This window comes from Marmota marmota, unplaced genomic scaffold (genome assembly GCF_001458135.2).
Source record: "Marmota marmota marmota unplaced genomic scaffold, marMar, whole genome shotgun sequence".
Classification (NCBI taxonomy): Eukaryota; Metazoa; Chordata; class Mammalia; order Rodentia; family Sciuridae; genus Marmota; species Marmota marmota.
In genome coordinates, this window is record NW_026000168.1 from 18,138,016 (window position 1) to 18,151,827 (window position 13,812).

The window sequence follows — 13,812 nt, forward strand, 5'->3', positions numbered from 1 at the left end:
GCTGACGCACGGCGGCCCCCAGGCGCGCCGGCCCTTCAAGTGCCCGCTGGACGGCTGCGGCTGGGCCTTCACCACCTCCTACAAGCTCAAGCGACACCTGCAATCGCACGACAAGCTGCGCCCGTTCGGCTGCCCCGTGGGCGGCTGCGGCAAGAAGTTCACCACCGTGTACAACCTCAAGGCGCACATGCGCGGCCACGAGCAGGAGAGCCTCTTCAAGTGCGAGGTGTGCGCCGAGCGCTTCCCCACGCACGCCAAGCTCAGCTCGCACCAGCGCAGCCACTTCGAGCCCGAGCGGCCCTACAAGTGCGACTTTCCCGGTAACCGCGGGACCCTCCGCTGGGGGTGGCCGGCGGGGACCCTTCGCTGGGGTTGCACTTGAAGGTTGTTCTTTCAAAAGCACCAGGGGTGCTGACCACGGACCCACACCCAGCCCTTGAGAGACAGGATCTTGCTCGGTGGTCGAGGCTGGCCTCCAACTCAGATCCTCCTGCCCCAGCCTCCCCGTTGCTGGGATGACAGGCGTGCGCTCTCCCCCGGGCCCGGTTCCATTGGAAATCTTAACCCTGCCCTGCTGCGGGATTGCTGCAGCCAGGTAGCACCCGCCATCTCGGCCGTCTGGGGAGGAGGCTTCCTTTAGTGAGAGTGATGACGTGTCCTGGGGTTTTGTTATCAGTCAGAGCTTTATTTGGCTTAGGTGTGTTGTTTAGAAACATGGACGGGTGCAGTGTTGTTCTGGAGGAACAGATGAGCAAGGCCAGGGACAGCACTTTATTGCACCGAGGGAGTCACCCGCTGCAGGTGTCTGGTGTGTCCCATTTCTTGTGCCTTTTGGACTTTGACGTTATTTTCACTGCACTTCAGCGCTTTGTGAAGGGTAAGAGGTTTCCTCCTCTTGCAGATGAGGATGCAGGTTTCTAGCACCGGGCAGGGTGATGTCCCCTGCAGGTTTTCTCCTCCACCATGTGGACCCGCAGCCCCTGGAAACGCTAAGACACCAACACAGTGACCTCTGAGCCAGCGTAGGCAGGAGAACACTCTTGGTCCAGAGGACAGGAGTGTGGGAAAGGAGTGGGCTGGAGGGAAGCAGGGTCTGCCTGTGTTCAGAGCCTGGGCGGGGGGCGGTGACTGTGGCAGCTGTGGGATCGCCAGGTAGTGGCCACAGGACGTTTCCCATCCCGTTCATTCAAACATAACCTGAGCTAGTGCCTCGCGTGTGAGTCGTGAGCACAGACCCCACGGACCTAGGAACACAGGCGGTATAAAGTGTGTTAGGACTCGAGTATCTTGAGAGTGCCACTTCGTCCCCAGGTCCTGGGGCGCCCTGTCTTGGAGACCCTTATCCCACCGGCTGGAAATCTTTTTTTTTTTAGCTGTAGCTGGACGCAGCACCTCCATCTCTCTTCTCTATTTTTGTGGGGTGCTGAGGTTCGAACCCAGGGCCTTGCGTGTGCACGAGGCAAGCGCTCCACCGCTGAGCCCCAGCCTAGCCTTCCAATCAGCTTTTCGAAGCTGGAGGTGGCTGTGACCCTGCTGTGATAAGAGCTTCGTCCTGTGGTTCAGGGATGCAGGTCAAGGCCAAGGACCCTGGGGTTGCACTAGCTCCTCACTGGGGTTTGGTAGGCACAGAGAGCAGCCAGCGCAGTGCCATCAGGTGCCCCAGGAGTTTTTCCATAGCCTGAGCCAGGGCGATGGTGGGGACCCCAGGTAGCAGTGGCCATAGAGGTAGGATCCAGAGGTGGCAATGCTGATGGGGTCAGGGGGACCTTGCCAAGGCAGAGGGTCGCGTTAAGATGAGGTTGAGCGACTGAAGGAATGCACCCCAGCACACTGTAGGGTGCGATGGAGGGGACATTGGGGCTTAGGAAGGTCCCCGCTGCCTGGGTACAGGAAGCTGGAAGGAGGTCCCCAGGCGGCCTTGCTCAGGGCGCTGCAGTGCCACCTGCCCTGGCTCCCAGACCTCGCACGGCTCGGGAAGGGCCGACAGGTGCCTCCACAGGGCAGCAGCCCAGCTTGGTTGTCAAACATGGCTGGGGAGGCCAACAATGGCCAAGCGCAGCCCCTGGGGCTGGCGAGGCCGCCAGGCACTGAGGGTGGAGTGGGGACGAAGGTAGCCGAGCAGGAACCTGAGGAACGGGAAGGGACACGGAGACGGGGAGGGGGGACTGTCAGAGGAACCCCAAGTGCGGAGGCCCAGGAAGCCGAGCCTGTGGGCAGGCAGGCAGGACACGTCCACTGGCGCTTAATTTTCCTGGGGTTCTCTTGGGGACCAGCAGTGGCTCTTGAGTCGGTGGAGGGCAGGACTCCCTCCTGCAGATCAGCGCGACAGACTGGCCTCTGATGGCTGTGACCATAGGGCCCTTGGTCAGTTAGTTTCCCTGTATCTGAGTCACAGTGCAGCAAGTGGCTGCCGTGGCCATCCTTTCTATAGCCATCAAGTGGCTACATGTCCCCGGTCACAGTCAGGATTCTAGAAATGGCTTTTGAGTCACCATCTCCCTGTCTGCTCAGCATGGGCATGTCCCGGGCTGTGGGCAGTGTCCCAGGCTGTGGCCAGCATCCACGCTGTGGGTAGTGTCCCAGGTTGAGGCCAGTGTCCAGGCTGTGGCCAGCGTCCTGGGCTGTGGGCTGTGGCCAGTGTCTCGGGCTGAGGCCAGCGTCCAGGCTGTGGCCAGCGTCCATGCGCTGGGTCCCGGGCCAGAGCGGGCTGTTTCTCTGTGCAGGCTGCGAGAAGACCTTCATCACGGTGAGCGCACTCTTCTCCCACAGCCGCGCGCATTTCAGGGAGCAGGAGCTCTTCCCCTGCTCCTTCCCCGGGTGCAGCAAGCAGTACGACAAGGCCTGCCGCCTCAAGATCCACCTGAGAAGCCACACAGGTAGGAGCGGGCGCCCCACGGGTGCTGGGGCGACAGTCTCCTCTGAGATCCTTCAGGTGCGTGACCCTGCTTTGCAATTTTTTTTTTCTTTGACAAGGTGAAAGGCCATTTATATGTGACTCGGACAGTTGCGGCTGGACCTTCACCAGTATGTCCAAACTCCTGAGGCATAAAAGGTAGGCCTGCTGACTGGGGGGGCTGGCAGCTCTGAAAGTGGGTGAGCTATTTTAGGTGGTTTTAAAAAAATGCTCAGTATGAACTGGCCTGGTGGCGCATGCGTACAATTCCAGCAGCTCAGGAGGCTGAGGCAGGAGGATCGTGAGTTGGAGGCCAGCCTCAGCAACAGTGATGTGCTCAGCAGCTCAGGGAGACCCTGTCTCTAAATAGAATACAGAATATGGTTGGGGACTGGGCTCAGTGGCCGAGAGCCCCTGAGTTCAATCCCTGGAACCGAAACAAAAAACCAGTGTGTAGGGATTTTTGAAAATCGGGAAACTGTGAAGAAAATTGTTCAGAGTCTCACCCCCTGGAGACAGATTTCCTACGTGTTCTTTATTGTCATCTTTTACATACAATGATTTTTTGTGTGTTTTTGGACACCATAGGATAAGTTTGACACTCGTGGGGCCTGTGTCCCAGGGATGCTCATCACTTCACACGGGTGTCGAGTTCCATTTTCATGACAGCGCTGACCCTGCTGTCTCTGTCCCTGATGTCCAGGGAGACTCGGAGTGGGTGACGTGTCTGGGCTTGCACAGCTGGGCCCTGAGGTTTGATGGAAGAGCGATCCTTAGGAAGGGACACGGGACCCTCCAGCTTACAGCCTGAGCCTTGTGCCCACCTCTGCTGCCTCTGTGGCTTGGTGACAGGGGGATTTCTAAGCAGTGGGACTCTGCTGCTCCTGACTGTCCTGTCTGGGACTTGGGGGCAGCCTGGGCATGCCAGTGAAGTGGCCGAGTGTGGAGCGAGCCAGGCAGTAAAGCCACACGTGGTCAGAGATGGCCGAGGTTTTCTGAGCTGTACTGACCATTTTTTCTAAGTGAAGAGAGCTCATAGTTTGATGTAATTTTGCAGAATTTAAGCAGGGAATTGCCTCTGGGGCCTCTGAGGTCACCGTGCTGCTTCTCCTCCTGTCCCTGCAGGAAACACGACGACGATCGGAGGTTCACCTGCCCCGTGGAAGGCTGCGGGAAGTCCTTCACCCGCGCAGAGCACCTGAAAGGGCACAGCATCACCCACCTGGGCACCAAGCCCTTCGAGTGCCCCGTGGAAGGTAGCGTGTCAAACTACTCCCAGCTCTAACGAAGCGCCAGGCCACCTCGGCCACTAGATCCCGTGGGTGAGCTGAGCCTCAGGTAGGGGTAGGCCAGGTGAGTGCAGGCGGCAGTCTGGGGTTTACCTGGCCCACCTGGGGAGCAGCATCAGAAGGAGGCCCAGATCAGGGGTCCTGCCTGTTCGCCTCCAGCCCTGTCACCCGCTCTGTTGGTGGCTCTTGTGAAATAACATGTCTCTTCACGCATCTGACATGTTGCTCGGGCTCTGAATGGTAACTCGCTACTCTTGGGGCAGTTGGAAGGTGGCCAAGCTCGGCTCAGTGAGGCCCTGTCTCTTTTTGGGGGGGCGGGGGGGTCCTAGGGATTGAACCTAGGGCCCTCAACCTCTGAACCCCGTCCCCAGCCCTGTTTTGCATTGTATTTAGAGACAGGGACTCATTAAGTTGCTTAGGGCCTTGCTTTTGCTGAGGCTGACTTTGAACTCATGATCCTCCTGCCTCAGCCTCCCCAGCTGCTGGGATGACAGGTGTGCACCACTGTGCCTGCCTAAACTCACTTTTTGTTGTTTTTTTTTTAGGTACCAAAAATGAAACCCAAGGGAGTTTAACCACTGAGCCATGTCCCCAGCGCACTCCCCCCTTTTATTTTGAGACACGGTCTTGCTAAGTTGCTTAAGGCCTCACTAAGTTGCTGAGGATGGCCTCCAACCTATAGTCCTCCTGTCTCAGCCTCCCAAGTCGCTGGGATGACAGGCGTGCACCACTGTGCCTGGCCTAGGCTGACTTTTTTAAAGGGCTGTTAGTAAGCTGAGCACAGTGGCCACACTTGTGATCTCAGCGACTCAGGAGGCTGAGGCAAGAGGATCACAAGTTCAAGGCCAGCCTCTGCAACTTAGCATAGACCCTGTCTCAAAGGCACCCTGCCACTTGAGCCACATCCCCAGCCCCATGGGTTTCTTTAAGTTGCTGAGGCCAGGGTTCACCTGACAGAAACCTGCTCTGTGGCCCGCCGAGCTGGCCCACGCTGGGGCTGCAGAGGCACTAGGGAGCAGCAGACCAGGACAGACCTGGAGGTCCCCAAATGGGTGGCCTCGGCTGCTTCTCTGGACTTGGCCTTCCCAGTCTGGAGAAGGGGAAGGAGAGGGCAGAGACCGCGCAGAGCTGAGACCAGCTCTTAGAACGTGGTGGACACAGTACAGGTCGGGTGGCCAGGCTGCGTGGGCTCATGGGGTCTCATCAGCTGCTGAGGTGGCAGGGAGCACGCAAGGGCCTCCGATCAGCCTGAGGCAGAGGGTGCCAGCCGGGCACAGGGAAGGTGTGCAAGGCGGGAGAAGCAGCAGGTGTACTTTCCCAGCCAGGGAAGGGCAGCGGCCAAGAGCTCGAGGTTTGCAGACGAGGGCCACGTCCAAGGTGCAGCCCAGTCGGGTCTGGGGACAAAAGGTGAGGGGAGGGGCCGCAGCCCTCCTGGGCAGGTGCCTGTGCCCAGCAGGGAGCTGGCAGCCAGAGAGAGGGCGGCCCACAGCTGGGAGCTGAGAAGTCGTCGTCCACAACACTGGGCTGGACAGGGGCCGGGGCAGAGGTCACAGCTGCAGTCAGTGTCAGCTGAAGTGGGGACACTGAGGTGGGGCTGGTTGGGGAGAAGGGGTCTGGTTGGCAGTGTTGCACTTGACCAGCCTTTGACCCCATGAGTTCAGGTGCTGGGGGGCAGGGGGGTGCCACCGCCCGGGGAGCAGGCAGGGCTACCAAGAGAAGTGGGCAGCGCACGAGGCATTGCTAAAACCATGGAAGTGGACGGGATACTCAATAAGCAGTGTCAATCAGGAGGCGGTCAAGGGCAGTGATGAGAAATAGGAATTCTGAGCTGGACGTGGTGACGTGTGCCTGTCATCCCAGCAGCTCGGGAGGCTGAGGCAGGAGGATCGCAAGGTGGAGGTCAGCCTCAGCCACTTAGCGAGGCCCTAAGCAACTCAGTGAGGTCCTGTCTCTAAATAAAATGCAAAACAGGGCTGGGGACAAGGCTTGGGTCGAGGGCTCTGAGTTCAACCCCTGGTACCCCCCAAAAATATACAACTTCTGGAGTCCAGTCTGCGTGAATCCAAGTCCTGACTCTGCCCCGTAAGTCGCCGTGCGATCTGGGACAGGCAGCTTTAAGTCTCTGTCAAGTGAGACCTCTGTTTGTCGTGGGGCTTGGTGACTTGAGTCGAGAAGCACACGCGCATCCCGTGTGTCTGCGGCTGATTGTTGGTTTGGGGGGTCAGAGCCTGGGACAGTCCTGGGATTGAAGTGGGACGTGGAAGGGTGCCCTGGCAGGAGCCCTGGGGGCGGTGCCAGCCTGAGGGGTGGTGTGTGAGGAAGGCCCAGCCCAGGGCACGGTGGCCTGCCAGGGTCCTGTGTTGAGGGCAGGTTCTGTGGGAGACTCAGCAGATCCCTGGGAAGTGGCTTAGTGGGTGCTGGAGGGTGGGAGCTCTGAGCAGCCTGGAGGTCCAGATGCATGTGGACCAGGCAGTGGGGACAGAGGGAAGGGCCGCCCCGTTGGGGTGGGCAGAGGTGGGGCTTGCGCAAGATCCAGGACCTTCCTTGTGTGGCTGGGGCCCATCCTGGGTGGGGGCACTGCTGGCACCCGGGCCTGCAGTGGGGCTGTGAGGAAGCCCCACGGGAAGGTGGGTCAGGGCCGTGGGGCAGAGGCCTGGCTACTCCACGTGCCATTGAAAGGACGTTTGGTCTCCCACAAGCGGAGGTCGCTCCCAGGTGGGCTCCGCAGATTTGCCATGCTGCAGTTGTCCCTGTCATCCCCCTTGAGGCGTACACTCCCATTTTACACAAAAAGGAACCTGCGAAGGGTGTACAGCAGCTGGTGGCCAGGCCGTCACCCACTCCCTGTGGCTCAGGCTCTGCCTCAGTGCCACCTGCTCTTGGGCCTTCTCCATCATCTGAGGGGCTCTGCTGTCACCTCTGCTTCTTGGGCCCCGCTCTGTGTCACCAGAGGTCCTCACAGACCAGGAGCCCAGCCCTGCACTAAAGTGCCTCCCTGTGTCTGTGGGCGAGGCTCCGGCAGGGCCGTCGGGATGTGGGAGGACAGCGACGGTGTCCGCAGGAGGCCCCGGCTCTGGCTTCCTCGCGTCCTGCCTTGTGGACACCTGGCCTCGGGGCGTCAGCTCCTGGGTGGTGACGGGAAGGAGGTGGCCAGGCTCTGTCACGATAGGGCCAGCTTCCAAGGCCAGGACCGCGGCTGTGTGTATAGGAGCAGCTCAGCAGAGACGCCAAGGACCCAGGTGTCCTGCACCAGATGCAGGGAGTTGACCGGACTCCACCTTCCCAGCCACCCTGGGAGGGACAGAAGGGCGCACAGCCAGCTCGGGCAGGTCACAGGCCAGAGACGCGCCTGGGGCAGGGCTTCAGGGTTCCTCGTATCTCTGGTCTCCTCGGAGCACCTTGCTCTGTTGTTTTGGGTTGTTTTGGTCCCAGGGATTGAACCCAGGGACCCTTGACCCCTGAGCCCCGTCCCCAGCCCTATTTTCTATTTTATTTAGAGACAGGGTCTCGCTGAGTTGCTGAGGGCCTCCCTAAGTCGTTGAGGCTGGCCTCCAATTTGCGATCCTCCTGCCTCAGCCTCCCGAGCTGCTGGGGTGACAGGCGTAGGCCACTGCGCCTGGCAAGTGGCTTGTTGTGGATCTTCCTTCCTGTGGTGGTGTCCCTAGGGATACTCCGCGTGCGTCCCTTCGAGGCACCGGTGCTTAAAAGCTGGGCCTCGTGGCCTGCCCTGACAGGGGTGTGCTGGTTCCTCGTCATCTTCAGGTGTGACTCTCCCCCTCCTCTGTTCCAGGGTGCTGTGCTAGGTTCTCCGCTCGCAGCAGTCTCTACATTCACTCCAAGAAGCACCTCCAAGACGTGGGCGCTCCCAAAAGCCGCTGCCCCGTGTCCAGCTGCAATCGACTCTTCACCTCCAAGCACAGCATGAAGGCGCACGTGGTGCGGCAGCACAGCCGGCGCCAAGGTCTGTACCTCCCGTCCCTCGGGGTGCCACCGAGATGTGTGCCTGACCCCAGGGGACAGAGCCAGGCTGCTCGTGGCTAGGTCGTGAAGTTAGAAGCCGTGGACCCCAGGGATTGACCCCAGGGGCCCTCGACCCCTGATCCCCGTCCCCAGCCCTATTTTGTATTCTATTTAGAGTCAGGGTGTCACTGAGTTGCTTAGGGCCTCGCTAAGTGGCTGAGGCTGGCCTCCAACTTGTGATCCTCCTGCCTCAGCCTCCTGAGCTGCTAGGATGACAGGTGTGGGCCACCACGCGGAGGGGACCTTGACAGGGCCTGGTGGGGAGGTCCTGACTCGCCACAGTTTGCCTCTGCTCCTGGCCCGTGGAGGCTGAGCCGTGTGTTACTAGCCAGTGCTCCAGCACCACTGCCCTGGGTGGCAGGCAGCACCCCCCTGAGCACATCTCCCGCTGTGGGCAGAGCCTCTTGGGAACTGCTGCGGAGGGGCCCTTTGCCGCCCACGTCTGTCACTTTTAAGTCAAGGACGAAGTCTGCGTAGCTCCCGTGGTGACGTGTTGTCAGAGTCTAGTGCAGGATTCACCTGCAGCTGGGCTTAGTAAGCGTCCGTCTGTCCTCTGGCTCTGTCAGCCTGTCTTCAGGTGGCTGTGTGTCCCCGCCCCAGATACCTCCACCTTTGGTGGTCATCCCCGTGGCCTTTCCAGGCCCTTGCGTAAAGAGGTGTCCCTTCTAGCTGTGTGGGTGTCTTCAGGACGGGGTTGCTGGCTCCCCGGGGATTAGGCTATGTCCCAGCCACTCAGGAGGCCGAGGCAGGAGGCCTGCAGGTTCAAGGCCGGCCTCAGCAGCGGGGCGCCACTGTGCATCAGAGTACAACAGAGACGGGCTGGGCCGGGCTGGCCCAGTGCCCCTAGGTCCACCCCTAGGACCAGAGGAAGAGGAAAGTCGGTGTATGTGGTGGGCATCGTCTTGCAAGCCCGAGTTCCCGGGAGCTGCAGTCGTGCACGAGGAACAACCCCAGAGCCTCAGCTGCCCCCTGACAGTCGCGGCCAGGGAGCCCCATGGAGATTCCCCGGGGGGAGTCCGCGGGAGGCCTGGTCAGCGCCACCCTGACTCCCTGTGCTCCTATTGGCTCGGGGCTTGAAGCATCTGCAACCTGGTGTGTGGTGTGCACCTCCACTCGGCAATCGTCAGAGGTTGTTGGACTACGTGGGTGTCACTATTTTGCTCCAAGGGTTTGCTGGTTGTTTAAGTTACTGAGTCGAACAATGGGCAGTCGAGTGCGTGGAGAGAGCAGGATCAGAAGTGCAGACCTTGGGCAAGAGGGTCCACGAGCGTCGTTTCTGTGGGAGCGTTAGGTGGTCCACAGGGGCCAGGGAGCTGGGTGCTGGGCGCAGGGGACAGGAGCAGAGCCGCGCTCCGGGTTAGGGTTGGAAGTGGGACGGGCAGGCAGGGAGAGAGACCTGGCCAGCCAAGTCCCAGACAGAAGGACAGGTCTTAGGGGTGGGGCTGGAACTTGGATCCTAGAGCCAGGCCTGGCCCCACCTTTACTCCCCATGTTGACCTCCAGGTGGCCCCCGCTGATGTGGGGGGGTGACGTTGTGGAACGGGACACACTTTGACAAGACATGAGCTGACATAACCTGGCTCCAAAAATGTCCCATACATATAACGTCCTGTCATCTGTTCTAGAGAAATCCTTTTTAAGCCAGGCACCGGGGTGCATGCCTGGAGGCTGAGACAGGAGGATCCCAAGTTGGAGGCCAGCCTCAGCAACAGTGAGGCCCTAAGCAACTCATTGAGACTCCGTGTCTAAATAAAAGACCAAATAGGTCTGGGGACAAGGCCAGGGGTCAAGGGACCCTGGGTTCAGTCCCTGATATCAAGAAAAGAAGAAACCCTTGTCGGCCTGAGGATTGAGGTGTGTGTGTGAAGGGCCTGACGTGTCCAAGCCACCCCCTCCCTTGGTGTCCCCTTGGTGTCCTGGTTGCAGTGGACCCCTGTTGGCCATCACCAGGCCGCAACTCGAGAGCGTAGCAGATGTGGCCAGGAAGGTCTCTGGCCGTCAGTTTGAGCCTGACCGAGATCCTGTCTCCCGAGATCCCGCGTAACGGGGGTGTCCCTTCCTCTTGCAGACCTGGTCCCTCCCCTGGAGGCACCGAGTTCGCTCACCCCCAGCAGCGAGCTGAGCGGCCCCGGGCAGAGCGAGCTCAGCAGCTTGGACCTGGCCGCCCTCTTCTCGGAGCCGCCCGCCAGCGGAGGTGCAGCAGCCGCGGGGTCGGAGGAGGCGCTGAGTTCTGGAATCCTCACCATCGACGTCACTTCCGTGAGCTCCTCCCTGGGAGGGACCCTCCCAGCTAACAGCAGCTCCTTGGGGCCCATGGACCCCCTGGTCCTGGTGGCCCACAGTGACATTCCTCCAAGTCTGGAGAGCCCCCTCATCCTGGGGACAGCGGCCACAGTGCTCCCGCCGGGCAGCTTCAGCGTGGAGGACGTGCACACGGTGACCACGGGACCCGTGGGCTGCCTGGTGGCCCTGCCCATGGGCCAGGACCCAGCGGCTTTGACCTCCAGTGGCAACTTAGCAGCACACGCCACCACCCCGGCCCCCACCAGCGCCCCCGAGCTGCCAGCCCCCGTCAAGGTGGAGAGGGACCCGCCTGTGGCCCCACAGGAGGCAGGCCACGCGCCACCCCCACCCGTGTCCTGCAGCCCCCCAGAGCAACACAGTGCCCAGGACGCGGAGCCCGCTGCCAGCCCCGGCGGCCTCTACCTGGTATGAAGCACACTGTCCGTCGCCACGTGGCTGTCCCTCACCTGGGTGGCGAGGACGTCCTGGACCGGTCCCTTCTATGCAGACATCTCTTACTGGTTTGCAGAAGGACACAGCCCTTGGGGACCAACTGAATGTGCCCCTTGACCCGAGTCTGGAACTGCGAGTCCTGGCAGCCCCGAGCAAATCCCTTGCCCTCTCTGAGCCTTAAATCTTGGTGGTCCCTCAATCAGGGGATGCGGCTGGCTGTCCCTAGGCCTCTGACTGCGGGGATCCTGTCACCTGTGTTTGTGTTTCTTGAAAAAACCCGGGGCTGCTCCTCGTGTTGGGATGTGTGGCCTTCGTGCTTTTCACGTAGTGACAGATGGGCAGGGGCACAGCGGGGTGTGGGGTTAAAGGTCGTGGGAATTTTCAAAGAGGCCCAGATATTTTCCCTAAGTAGATTTAAGAAGAAGTGTGCGGGATAGTGTGTGAGGCCGGGTTCCCGGAGGGTCATAGGACAGTGGCCCAGGGCGAGGCTGGACGATGGAGTCTGATTATATTTATATCCCTCTCCACTTCATCTAACTTAAAGTAACTTAATTAAAGGTTCTTGGGAGAGTCTGCTTTCCTCAGTGTCCACTGTAGCCACCACAGATTTTTCTGGAAGGCACAGGATGAATTGGATGGTGGCATTCCTGGTATTCAGAATGTCCACTTGACCCCAACTTAAAACGTCCCCTCTTCTGAAGGAGGCTCGGGGCCCCAGACGCCCCCCTGGAGCCCACTTTGATATCCTTGAGCACGAGGACTGTGGAGGACCCTTGGTCTCTCTGGTGTCCTGCTCTTGGGTGGCCGAGGCCCTGCCATAGCGGTTGCAGAGCGACAGGTGACAGTGGGCAGGGGGAAGTGGCTGCACAGCAGAGCCACTTGAGATGGCGGGCGCCTCCCCAGAGCCATGGTGGGGTGAGGCGGAGGAGCGCCAGACCCGGTCCTAACCCTTGTTCATTCTTTCGCTAGCTGTGTGACGTTGGGTTCCCTTGTGTCCCTGAGTACAAATGGTGTGTGGTGACTGGGCCCCAGGTATGATATTTGCTGCAGGGAGCCCGTCTTTCCCCCTCTGTAGTCATAAGAGTCAGGTGTCCCAGGTGACAGCCGTCTGCTATTGGGACAGAGCAGGGTCCATAGTGAGGAGGGGACAGCACTGCCCCAGGCCTGCCATGCCCCCTTGGGACACACCGAGGCACAGGGAAGGCAGTCCGCAGGTCACCTTAGAACCGCCTGGAAGCCATCTCCAGTGTGTTCTCCGCTCCAAGGCCACCATGTTGGCTTCCCTGGGTGACAGGCTCAGGTTTGTGTCTCCGCCTCAGCTGGACATTGGAAGTGACTGCTGGGCTCTAGGGGAGTCCCAGAGTCAGGGTCAGGGCGTTCTCGGTCCCTTGCCCACCCTCCTGCGCTGCGGAGATCGAGTGACTGACACCCTTTTCTTTGGTCCCAGGAAAGTGGGGGCTCAGCAAGAACTGATTCCCGGGCCGTGCAGCTAGCCCAGAAAAAAAAGGAAGGAGCGGCCTGCCGTGCAGGTGAGGCCAGGGCGCTGGCACTGGGCGGGCGGGTCCCCGTCACAGCCCAGGGCACGCAGAACCGCGCTCTGTGCAGAACACCCTTGGCTGACTCCGCGCCTTTACGCGCGCGGACTCCAGGGGACAGGGCAGCAGCAATCTCGGGACCCAGCAGGTGGACGCGCCCTGTACTCACCCAGGTTACAACGTAGGGGTCCCCACAGTGTCCGTTCCCCGGGCGGCTGCAGAGTGGCCAGGTGTCAAAAGAGCACCAAGCAGCCTCAGGTCCCCAACCTGGGCAGGGTGATGGCCCTAGGGCTGGGCTGCTAGTGCCCCAGGGCAGCGGTAGGTGAAGTCCCTGTGTGTCCTAGGGCATGTGGCTCCTAGTGCAGACTTTACGGTGACATCTCTGTGAGCAGCTGGTTTGGATCTTTAAAAAACACAATGAACCCAACAAGAGCTGGTACTTGTGGCCTTATGTTTCCGGCCCTCCCAAAAGTGGGGCACAGCACCTTGAAACTGGTAAACCCTTTGGTGACAGTAACACCGAGTTCTTTTAGGGTACTGTTTCTGAGTATCCCACTCATCTTTTGTATTTACTTAGAATTCATTTTTAAAATGGGCAGGTAGGGTCAGTGGTGCAGTGTCCTGTCCTCCTCTCTATTCTCAACCACATCGAAGCTTAGTAAGAATAACTTCTCCTGGGTGTGCTGGTGCTGCCTGTCAGCTCAGCAGCTTGGGAGGCTGAGGCAGGAGGATCGTAAGGTGGAGGCCAGCCTCAGCAATAGCAAAGCCCTAAACAACTTAGGGAGACCCTGTCTCTAAATAAAATATAAAAAGGGCTGGGGATTGGGCCCAGGGGTCAAGAGCCCCTGGGTTCAGTCCCTGGTACCCAAACGAACGAACCCTAGTTTCTGTTTAAGGGCTTCTTGAAGCAGACGTCCCACGTAATGAGGGTCACACAATCAGTGCTCGCTGGGCCTTGGGAAGGGAAACCATCACAGGTCATGGAGTGCCGAGGACAGCGCGTGGAGAACAGGCAAGGAGGGGGGGGGGGTTCTGTAGAAGGGACCCCCAGGCACCAGGCAGAGCTCATGACGGAAACCAGGCGCCTTCATGGACCCAGTCGGTGACCATGAACTTGAGGGAAAGGGCACTGCAGACAGGCAGGTGGATGGTGGCTAGGCCCTTAGGTGACGTTTGAGTGGTGCTCATGAACGTTCAGGTCATCCTTAAGAAATAAGCACATTGGCAGAATCGCAGTCACACGTTGTCACACGGTAGGTCTTCAGTGTCGAATCCCGCAAGTATCCAGACTAGACTTGTCACAGATGTCGTAGTCCCGAGACAGGTCACGTCAGAACCC

At 59.9% G+C, this 13,812-nt stretch overlaps 1 protein-coding gene across 1 annotated transcript in view; it reads left to right on the top strand.

Annotated features, from left to right (window-relative positions):
• Nucleotide 1: 1 nt before the first annotated feature.
• Zxdc (ZXD family zinc finger C) overlaps nucleotides 2-13,812 on the top strand; it is a gene marked incomplete at its 5' end in the record, with an annotated part of 29,325 nt that continues 15,514 nt past the window's right edge. Inside the window, 8 exons of the mRNA XM_015495112.2 lie at nucleotides 2-320; nucleotides 2,724-2,876; nucleotides 2,974-3,052; nucleotides 4,019-4,149; nucleotides 7,973-8,143; nucleotides 10,271-10,911; nucleotides 11,908-11,970; nucleotides 12,386-12,467. Of these exons, the coding sequence (XP_015350598.1) occupies nucleotides 2-320; nucleotides 2,724-2,876; nucleotides 2,974-3,052; nucleotides 4,019-4,149; nucleotides 7,973-8,143; nucleotides 10,271-10,911; nucleotides 11,908-11,970; nucleotides 12,386-12,467 (1,639 nt within the window). The remainder of the gene's footprint in view (nucleotides 321-2,723; nucleotides 2,877-2,973; nucleotides 3,053-4,018; nucleotides 4,150-7,972; nucleotides 8,144-10,270; nucleotides 10,912-11,907; nucleotides 11,971-12,385; nucleotides 12,468-13,812) is intronic.